This window comes from Tachysurus fulvidraco, chromosome 10, assembly GCF_022655615.1.
Source record: "Tachysurus fulvidraco isolate hzauxx_2018 chromosome 10, HZAU_PFXX_2.0, whole genome shotgun sequence".
Lineage (NCBI taxonomy): Eukaryota > Metazoa > Chordata > Actinopteri > Siluriformes > Bagridae > Tachysurus > Tachysurus fulvidraco.
In genome coordinates, this window is record NC_062527.1 from 14,858,373 (window position 1) to 14,869,791 (window position 11,419).

The 11,419-nt window shown below is 39.6% G+C and overlaps 1 protein-coding gene across 1 annotated transcript; it reads right to left on the reverse strand.

Moving 5' to 3' along the window:
- Positions 1–1,714: 1,714 nt before the first annotated feature.
- On the reverse strand, positions 1,715–9,130 carry si:ch73-233f7.1 (uncharacterized protein LOC100537710 homolog). Its single transcript, XM_027165127.2, has 4 exons — positions 6,353–9,130; positions 4,171–4,229; positions 3,712–3,830; positions 1,715–3,368 (listed from the first exon to the last, which is right to left on the reverse strand). The coding sequence occupies exons 1-4, from the start codon at positions 8,852–8,854 to the stop codon at positions 3,049–3,051; spliced, it is 3,000 nt and encodes a 999-aa protein (XP_027020928.1). The 5' UTR covers positions 8,855–9,130; the 3' UTR covers positions 1,715–3,048.
- Between the last annotated feature and the right edge of the window lie 2,289 nt (positions 9,131–11,419).

Below are 11,419 nucleotides of genomic sequence, written 5' to 3' on the forward strand. Positions count from 1 at the left end.
CATGTCTGTCTGGCTGCAGCTTTTCTTCTAGCTGAACTGTATGTGCAGTACAAATCTGATGGGTAATCAGCTGCGCTATTGAGCTAGTAAATTTATAGGTTGCAGTGCAATATTTAATCTCTTGCAAGTCACGTTTCACCTGTTACCAATTAAAATGGCATTATATCTCCAGATTACTGACATTTCTGATTGCTGAGTGGATTATTTTGCACAAAAAATATTTGAAAATGAGGATGCTAATGAATGCATGTGAGAGTAAGACAGATCATAACAAATGAAAAACAAGGCAATTCATCTCAGTGCATCACAATGACAGTGATAGGCAGCTGAATGCATAATTTTCTGTGTGAATTCTGTGTGAATGCAATAAGTAATAACCAACTCATGAGGTATGTAGTAAATAGAAAATAGCACTTGTTTCAAAGCAAATGAGAAAAGACATATAATGTGTACTAATTGGAATTTATGCAAAGTAATGGGTTAATGTTAATGGGTCAGTTCATACGTAGTATTTTTAAAGAAGCAAACCCAGACAACTGAAAGCATATGAGTGCTAAACTAAGCATGGTATTGTTACATTAATGTACGTTAGTACACAAAAAACTGATTGTTTGTCAGTCTCCTTGAAACATACATACATAGTATACATCAGCCTTAGTACAGATTAGTACATACATAGTATACAGTAGTCTTAGGACAAAATTAGTAAATACATAGTATAGATTAATCCAGACTAACCCTCCAAATAAAAGTATTTTAGGATTATATACCTGTAACTGTGAATATAGTATACAGAATCCCCTTCAAAAAAAAAGATGAAAGAATAGATTTACTGGACTTATCTCACTATTCTAAAATGTTCATTTTCTGAGATTTAATCCATTTAATCCAGCCTGCAGAAAGATAAACTTTAGTGTGAAGAAGTGGGTGAGTGCCATGGAGACCGTTTCCATCACTCCCTTGTAGTGTGAAAGGACACGTGGCAAACATAATTAGCTTTGCTCTGTGGTCTGATACACATCTACTGACATTCTGAACTCATTTCCAGGGTAAATTAAAATCCAAAAGGGCACCAGGGAGAGTGCAGCACATTCAAAAGTATGTCCAATGTGGCATTTTAAGGTTGGTTTTAATTCCCTGCAATTCCCCTCCCTCTCACTTTGAGTAATTAAAATGATATTTTGGATATGGAGCTGCTTGGTTGTTTAGAAAATTAATCTAGGTTGTTCCCTATAGCCTATAAAGGAATGTAATCCAGACCATTTGGATGTGTGAAGACCTTTTTCTAATATTAAGAACAGTGAAATGATGCTGCAGAACATATGTTTCCATGAGGTTATCATGTTTTTCATACTTTTTTGTTTTCTTGTGGAAAAGTATGGTGGCATTCCTGCATACATGACCCGCATCAGCAATCAATCAATCTATACACATCATGAAACAGAATAAATGAATCTTTTAGAGAAGTGATTACCCCACCCCCACACAGAGACACCAATATAATTTCTTAATGATTATTTTAATGCATTATTATTTAAAATATTCTATAATTTTTTAAGCTGGATTTCTTGCTGGTATTACATTTAATACTTTATTTACCTAGTACAAAAAACTTCAAAAGTAATTAAAACATCATTAAATATGATTCATTAGAATCATAACTAAGAATAAGAAAAAAAAATCTTAAACCTTTAAACAAAATGTCTTCAAAATGTGTTCAAATGTCCTTATCATCCGACCATATCTCACTAAATAAAAAAGCTGTATTAAAACTGGAAAAATATAATATAAGGTTTCTTAAATGGTACATATATCAGATGTCATAAAGTAGAACCCTCTCAGAGTAAACCAGGTTATTTCTTAGAAAAATACATAATACAAATGAAAATGTGTAGAATTTATAATAGACATAGCCTATAATACTCAGAAAAAATACTTTATTATCAGAATTTATACAATGATGTACTGCACTAGATGCCGTAAGTCAGTTACATGGTTTGCATACATATTAGTATTGTACATGATGTTCACTGTAAAATAACCATGTTAGACTGATTCACCTTTTTAGCTGAGCAACCAATCAATGCAAGGCTACGGCCTGAAGTTTCTGCTAAGTCAGAAAATTTGCACAGCGGCCAAAGGGTATGTAATGCTCACAGTCTACCTAATATGATTGTCAAAACATATAGTAATAATAATAATAATAATAATAATAATAATAATAATAATAATAATAATAATAATAATAATAATAATAATAATAATAGTTGCATGAAAATGTGAACCATAATCCGAATCCGTGTTGTGCAATGATCTTGAGTTCATCAAGGATACTTTCTACAGTTCTTCAAAGGTTATTAATTTTAGAATGTCTAAGCCACATTAGTCAGTGCCTATCATGATGATGTGTAAAAAAATATAACAGAATTTCCTTCCTTAATTTCATTCATTCATTCATTCATTCATTCATTTGTTCATTCATTCATACTGACCACCTTTTTCTGGTCAGAGTCACAGTAGATCTGGATATTTTTCACTGTTGCACCGATTTACACCTATAGGTGTTCCTAGAGTCATTGTAAATCTTAGAATAGGCAACTCACTTGTTGTATTTTTGCAAGAATTTTTGGAGAACCCAAGAAAAACAAAATAGATATGTAAAGCATTGCACAAATGGTAACCAGAACTCTATCCTTTCATAATTTAACAAATTATATTCAGGTTCGAATTCATCCAGATGTCCTTAACAAATAAGATGTTTATCTTTGAATCTAAGCTTTCTTCCAACCCTTGCTAGAGTTTAAAGCTTACTTAGTCTTTCATTTTATGTGCCACAAACCTACAAACATCTCAGATATAAAGTAAAAAGAAGCATACAACCCTGATTAGAAGTTTAATGTAGCTGTAAAATTAGAGCAGTATGGTTTGTATAGATAGGCTCTGCTTTGGTTGCAATTAATATTTCTTGACTTCTTTCACCATATTTGCTTCCCCCCCACATGTTCTGTCCACCAATTCACACACTGTTGCAGTCTCTCTTCTTTTTCACTATTCATTATACAGGTCATTATTGATGACCTCAGTACCTGTTTCATCCCTTGGATCATAACTGCTGGGGGAAATAAACTTGCGCTTCTTGCCAAAGGTGGAAAAAGTGTTGTGGACATCAAGCTCACTGCGATTACTGGGACGCAAGGTACAGAGGGCAGATGGAGTCCCAGGGATGTAGACATTGTGATGGTAGTCAGGTGGAGGATGAGCATGTGATTGACCTGAAGGCTGCTGCTTTTGGGGTGTTTTTGTGGGGGTATAGCGTGGTGTCCATGCCCGCTCAGGGAGGCCTGTTGCAGGTGAAGGCATCTTACACTCTGGGTCAGAAAAAATGAAGAGAGATATAATACATATAAAAGAATACTCCATATAGTATGATATAATATATATACAATGTATATATATATATATATATATATATATATATATATATATATATATATATATATATATATATATATATATATATATATATATATATGTAACATTACAACCACTTCATATGCAGAAACTATCCATCTGCTTTCATTACAAATTTGTAAAAGACATAAATACAATGTTGCCATAAGGTTATATTTCAATATGTAGGCAGACACTGTGTACCAGTTAACACTGAATAGTTATGTCCTTACTAAATAGGTCAGTAAATGTTCTACTTACCTCTTATTCGTGTTCCCCATGTCCAGTACTGTCCTGCAGCCACTGGATTTACATAATTCTCAGAATCAGTCTGCATGACTTTCCTCATAAGAGTGCCATCCATATTAACTGAGTTATAACTGAAAAAAAAATCACAGAGATCATCTTGATTACTATATGGGATATATAAAATATATAGTACAACTGTGCCTGCATATCTCTCTCTCTCTGTGTGTGTGTGTGTGTGTGTGTGTGTGTGTGTGTGTGTGTGTGTGTGTGTGTGTGTGTGTGTGTGTGTGTGTGTGTGTGTGTGTGTAGTGTGTGTAAAAAAAAGAACAAGTGAATGGTGTAAGTGATGATAACGTGAGTCAGCAGGTCAGTCTAATGTGTGATGGTCTAATGTTTTGAAAGGTATTCTGCAGGAAGACACACATGCACTGCACAGAGAACATTATAGAAGTGTGTGCATGTGTTATTTACCTTTTCAAAGTTGATGTTTGATTCTTGGCCAGAGCCCAGTTAGTATTGTCTTGTTTTAACTGCAACATAAAATTAAATTTCAAACTCTCAAGAAAACTATAAGGGTGTTTATTCGTGTGTGTGTGTGTGTGTGTGTGTGTGTGTGTGTGTGTGTGTGTGTGTGTGTGTGTGTGTGTGTGTGTGTGTGTGTGTGTGTGTGTGTGTGTGTGTGTGTGTGTGTGTGTGTGCGTTTGCGTGTGTGTGTGTGTGTGTGTGTGTGTGTGTGTGTGTGTGTGTGTGTGTGTGTGTGTGTGTGTGTGTGTGTGTGTGTGTTCCCCTGACTTACGACTGCCATCTTGTGTTCAAAAGTATGAATGATTGGATTTCTTCGAGGGTGAACTAAATTTCACTCCACTTGTGGGCCGAGACGCAGCGGGGGGAGAGAACAAAGCCGCTCCTGTTTGTTCTGAGTTAAAACCAACGACTACAGACTGATTCCGCGCTCTATTAATTCCCTCAGAACCCGTGATAGGGAGAGCGGGGATGTAAGCAACTTATTAGATTAGTCATTTATAATGCTTTACCAAAAGCAATTAAACCACCATCGGGATGAAACAAGATACGATATTAATCTTCAGAGTAATCCGCACCAGACAGAGCATTAATTAGAAAACAAAAATATGTTTAATCGTTCAGTGGATTAGAAGCACGTCCTTTAATATATTTTTATCCACTGATGTTTTCCTAACTTCTAAAGAACTGACTTCGATGATATAGGAAGCTGGAGTGTCCTTCACAGTCGTTTGCACATAGTCACATTTCACTCCGACTTTATTATCTTCAGTGTTAAAATTGAATAATGTTATGTGTAAAACCTATTAACATTTCTGACACCTTTCTTTCTCTCATGATGAAAAGTTCCAGTTTTATATTTAGTTTTAAATAAATAATAAATTGGACCTATATTAAGTACTTTTAAAGTCCAGATAGTTCCATCTAGTGGATTCAAAATATAGCTCAAGTGCAGTGTCTTTCCTTCTCTCTCTCTCTCTCTCTCTCTCTCTCTCTCTCTCTCTCTCTCTCTCTCTCTCTCTCTCTCTCTCTCTCTCTCTCTCACACACACACACACACGCACGCACACACGCGCACGCACACACACACACACACACACACACACACACACACACACACACACACACACACACACACACACACACACACACACACACACACACACACACAAACATAAATTATAGCAAGATAAAGGGATCAATGAAATCTATCAAACAGAATAGCTCTAATTTTAAGTCCATTGCTCATATTATACAGCAAATAATAGACACGTCTTTTGCGTGTGCCCTTGAGACAGTTGGGTGCCCTTGGATGCTTAGTAGCTAAATCAATCAACAACAAAAACTTACAAATAAAGATTTATAATTGATAGGGTTGACCTTGTATTCAGAGAATCGGTGAATCACATATTGCAGTTTTTGCTACAACATCTGTATATTGACTTTTATTAGCACATAACATCCTTAGTAATAGAAAATTAGAAAACGTCCTTAGTAATAACTAGATGCTAATGAGAATGTAATGATGTTTTTAAGAAAACATCAGGTATATTGTGAATACTGAATTCGAAGGAAACTATGCAGGCCTCTGGCTCTAAGCAGGGGAGCTATGTCTGAAGAAAACAGAGAGACGGGTGAAAATAGTTGGTCTGTAGGAAGCAGTGTGAAGAAAGCATTTTGTCTAATGAAGGCAGTAGATATAAAGAAGGCTACACATAGAACCAGTATTATCTCAGTGAGTGAGACCCCTTCGCTTGTGGAGAACAGCTGCTGGTCGAGACGTTCTCGTTTGTTTTTAATCGAGTTTATTGACATTGACAGCTGCAGTATACTTCTTGACATTTATTATTGTAGCACTGAGCATATACGATGTACGAGTACACAAAAATAAACACCCATAAGTTAATTCATCACTGGTGATTTTCCTGTGTATTTCCTGGGGATTCTTGCTTATACTCCAGGATTTCGGTTTGAAAGTCAATTAACTTTAAGCTGTTGATTTACATTAGCAATCAAGAAAGTTATGTTTATTAGCTTGTCATTTTTTTTTTCATTACAGAATAAAGCTTACATAACCATGACAGACTGTCAATATACTGTTTCTCTGACAGTTATATAAAGCTGCATTTTACCTCGTTAGGGGTTGTTGCTCCGTTATTAGCTGAAGAGGCGCGGCTCTGTGAGCTCCATGCCAGATTTTCAGTCTCCTTAGCTGCGTTATTTCTCGGCGTGCTCGGACTGTATGACTTCATGAACATGAAGTCACTCTTAGCTGATTCGGGTGTCAGGCACACCTTGTAGCAGTAGTTCTGAGCCGTGGTCCCGGTACTGTTCTCCACACAATTCGTGGGCACCTTCGTCCCGGTGGAAATCTGCATATTCAGGTTGGACTTTTTGCATGCTTCGGCGGGCGGCTCGAATTCGAGAGTGCAGCACGTAGAACCGATAGAAGAAAGACTAAAACCTCCAGGACAGTCCCGGTCTTTGTAGCACTTCAGCGCTGCCAGTACGATGATGGCTACTAAGAAGATGAGTGATACCACGCTCAACGAGACGATCAGATAGAGGGCGAGGTTAGAAGGCACTCGGCGGCTGAGAGCATGTTCATCGATGTCTGACAGAGACTCCGGCACGCCGTCCACTAGCGTCAGAATGAGGGATGCCGTGGACGAAAGAGAGGGTTGCCCATTGTCCTTGACCAATATAACGAGTCTGTGCCTTGTGGCGTCTTTGTCTACGAAGCGGCGGATGGTCCGAATTTCACCGGTGTAAAGAGCGATGCTGAATAGCCCTGGGTCCGTGGCGTGGAGCACTTGGTACGAGAGGCGAGAGTTTTGCCCGGAGTCCGCGTCCAGGGCTGTAATTTTTGCTACGAGGTAGCCTGCGTCCGCCGACCTAGGCACCGTCTCTGTGGCTGCCGTGCCGTTCTTGGGCAGCGGGGAAACGACTAGTGGTGCGTTGTCGTTCTGGTCCAACACAAACACACTGACAGTCACGTTTCCACTCAACGGCGGGAAACCGGCGTCCCGAGCCTGCACTCGGATCTGAAAGTTGCGGAGCTGCTCGTAGTCGAAGGAGCGAAGAGCGTAAATGTTACCATTGTCTGAGTTAATAGAAACATACGTGGACACTGGCATGCCCCTTATTTGACCCTCGAGAATAGAGTAGGATAAATAAGCGTTCTGGTTAGAGTCCGGATCTATTGCGCTCACAGAACAAATGGACGCGCCCGGTGCGTTATTCTCGGTAACATAGACGGTGTATGATGGCTGAAGGAAGCGCGGAGGATTGTCATTAACATCCGACACAAGAACATTAATAGTTTTCCCGGTGGAGAGCGATGGCGAGCCTAAATCTCGAGCCGTGAGAGTGATGTTGTGTTCGGCTACTGACTCTCTGTCCAGAAATTCGCTAGTCGCCAATGTGTAATAGTTTTTAAAGGACGAGTGGAGCCTAAAAGGTACGTGGCTGGGGATCTGACAGTCCACTGCTCCGTTTTCCCCGGAGTCACGATCCATGACACTGATCACTGCTATCACGGTCCCGGGAGGCGCGTCTTCCTGAACAGGTGTGGACACAGAGGTCAGGATGACCTCTGGAGCGTTGTCGTTCACGTCCAGTATATCGACAAGCACTTTACAGTGTACGGCCACAGCAGAGGGACCCTTGTCTTTAGCCTGGACATAGAGCTCGTAGACGCTGGCCTTTTCGTAGTCAACTATTCCCTTCACCCGAATTTCACCCGAAAAAGAATCTACACTAAAAAGCTCGCGCACTTTTAAGGGCGCATGCCCGCTGAATGAATATACGATATCACCGTTCGACCCTTCGTCTAGATCTGTGGCGTTGAGCTTGAGCACTAGTGTTCCTCTCGGTGCGTTTTCCACCAGGCTTACCCGGTAAACGGATTTGTCAAATGCAGGGACATTGTCGTTCGCATCCAGTACTGTAACCAAGATTTGAGCAGTACCAGAGCGCAGCGGAGAGCCACCATCCACGGCGGTTAGGACCATTTCGTGCATTTTCTGCTTCTCCCGGTCTAAGGGAGACTCCAACACGAGTTCTGCGAACTTGCTTCCGTCGTTGCGCGTCTGCACATCCAGCACAAAGTGTTGGTTAGCACTCAGCAGGTATGAGCGGAGCGAGTTGGATCCCGCGTCTAGGTCTTGTGCGCTCTCGAGAGGGAACCGTGAGCCCGGCGCGGCAGACTCGGTAATCTCTAGATTGAACTCACTCCACGGAAAACTCGGAGCGTTGTCGTTAACATCTAAGATTTCAACTTCTACTCGGTGCAGTTCCAGCGGGCTTTCAATGACCACCTGCAAGTGCAAGAAACAAACCGGACTCTGTTCGCACAACTCCTCTCGATCAATCTTCTCGTTCACAAACAAAATCCCGTTTTCCAAATTGACCTCTAAATACTGTTTCCTAGCTCCGGAGACTATGCGGAATCGCCTGGCAGACAACCTGGTGACATCCAAGCGCAAGTCCTCGGCAATGTTACCGACGAATGCGCCGTGGTCACGCTCCTCATTTACCGAGTACCGAACCTGTGCGAGCACCCGGTCCAGAGCGCACATACACATAAGGAGGCGAAAAGCTGACCACGTCCTCCTCTGAAGCCCTTGATCCATGTCGGTTATGCCTAAAATCCTAGGTGACCAGACGCATAAGTTGTGAAAAGTGAGAGTTAGTTTAAAAAACAAATAAAATGTTTAATAGTGGACATTATGACATAAAGTCTATGTATAATCTCTAAATAAATAATTTCAGAAAAGTAAGATCCTTCGGAAAGGCGCGAGGTGTCTCTCAGCGCTGTCTCCCGGCATGTGTGTGCGTGTGTGTCTGTGTCTGTGTGTGTATAAGTGCGTTGTGTGAGCAGGGGATGCTTGCACTTTGATTTTACAACGTATTGGAGGTTTTTCAGGAATGGGTGCGAAGAGAGTCAGGAAGAATTGGGAAGGGGGGTGGGGGGCGTCGTAAGGCATCGTTATTGGCCGATGGCGACCACAGAGTATAATTACTGTATATACACGATTAACCCGCTCACCGCCGCGCTGGAAATGCACTTTTATTCAAACATGACAAGTCCAGGAAATAAAGGAGTGTTCCGTTACTGTTTTATGTCTCCCCTTCGGAGACTTTGACTTCATAATCCCAGCAAACGGAATTGTTATCATCCTAAATTTCAGTGTTGGGGATTGGGAAAATGCATACGTACAAAAACGTCGCTCTCTTATAGACGTGTTTATGTATTTATGGATTTTGCTAGTAATCCTTCCTGAGAGAGCGGTGATTTATGAGCTTATGAATTAAGACCAGTTATTGTTCCATTGAGTAATGTCTCCCTGAATATTTAAAATGCAATATTAGCGAGTGCTTGTTATGGGAAAAAAATAAAAATAAAAAAGTAATTTGAGGGTATGAGGGTATGGACTCAGCATGCTCTCTCTCTCTCTCTCTCTCTCTCTCTCTCTCTCTCTCTCTCTCTCTCTCTCTCTCTCTCTCTCTCTCTCTCTCTCTCTCTCTCACTCTCTCTCTCTCTCTATCTATCTATCTATCTATCTATCTATCTATCTATCTATCTATATATCTGTCTATCTATCTATCTATCTATTTCTCACACACGTACGCACACGTACGCAACCGCACGCATGCGCGCGAACGCTTTTAGCATATTTCTTCATATTTAGTTAATTATAAAAGCAGGGGAGGCAGGAGAAGGTAATACATTAACTTACTAAACCCCTTCACCGCACCTGAAGAAGAGTTAAAATCAACTGCGTAGATTTAAACAACTCTGAACACAATCTGTTGCCAGACATAACCTCAAGCAGATGGTTAAGCTCCAACCGAAATGATTACATTCCTGAAAAAAATTACATTGAGTTCCACTACACTCGACTTCTTCGTTTTTAATTAACGAAGTGGAGGATTAGCGCGAAGCTATCCGGGATCAGCCGCGTTACTCCAACCCAAGAATACAAAATTTTAGTGGGGGTGAATAATCCAGGCGCTCTTGAGCTGCAACGACTGGGTCACTGGGCGCACACATTAACATGCATTACACGATACTGTTAAACCCGGCTCATCTGTGGAGCATAAAGGCCATTAATGTCACCAAAACACCGCACTGTAACACACAAATACTGATAACCAAGAAAACACCACAGAGTAGTTCTTTAGATTAATACCATCAAATAATTAGTTCAAAAGTAAGTGGTCTAAAATACTAATTGATGGAAAGCAGTCTATAGTGATCTGTAGAATTAGAAGTTTTTTCCATAGTACTTCTTTAGTTGCAACATTTCATTGAAAATCTGATTGACATTTGACATGTTTGAGCGTTTGCATACAACTAACAAGGCATTGATCTATAGGCTATATTGTGCTGTCCATTCTTTGCACAATCGTGTAATACATTTTTCCAAATATTATCCTTGAGCGCCATCTACTGGACTTCTAAACAGTTACAGTCTTACTTTTTATTTATCAAGGTTAACCAGTGTTTAAATTATGAAAGGAATAAAATCAGATATGTAAGAGATTATAATAAATAGGCATAGACTACATTTTCTCATACAGAGATCTGACAGAAAAAAAATCACAGTTCTTAGTCTTGAAAACAGTCATAATGTAACTGAGCTATGTACCACCAAAGTGCAGTGTGAAAGAAAGGATCCTTAGTCTGATCTCCTATCAGATAAAAAGATATTTGACTAAATACTTGTTAAACACACTGCATAGGTCCATAAAATACCACAGTGACACAGGAAAATTAAATAGTGTCAAAAGTTTTAAGAATTGGTGGCAAGGCTACAAGAGAATGCTGAATATATCCAAGGCCAAAACACAAAAGAAACGTCAGGCAGAAGCATCTCTGATCAATAGAAAGAAGTAAAAAGAGACAAAAAGGTGGATAGATGGTAATTTACCAGTGCTTTCTTTACCCTGTGAAGTGAAATTGATTTTTCAATGCAGCATTTTATACCAAATAATACCTTAAATTATAGTAGATGTTTTGCAATCATTTGGAAATATTACCCTAGTTGTGGTGAATAGTTGCAAGAAAGTTGTATGTTAGTGGGCTAAAGATTTATGATGTGTATCAATAAAGACAACTTGTCCTCTCATTATTTTCAGAAAACCACTTTACAAAATAGATAAAATAAAATTTCTTCAAATCCCACATCCAAGCT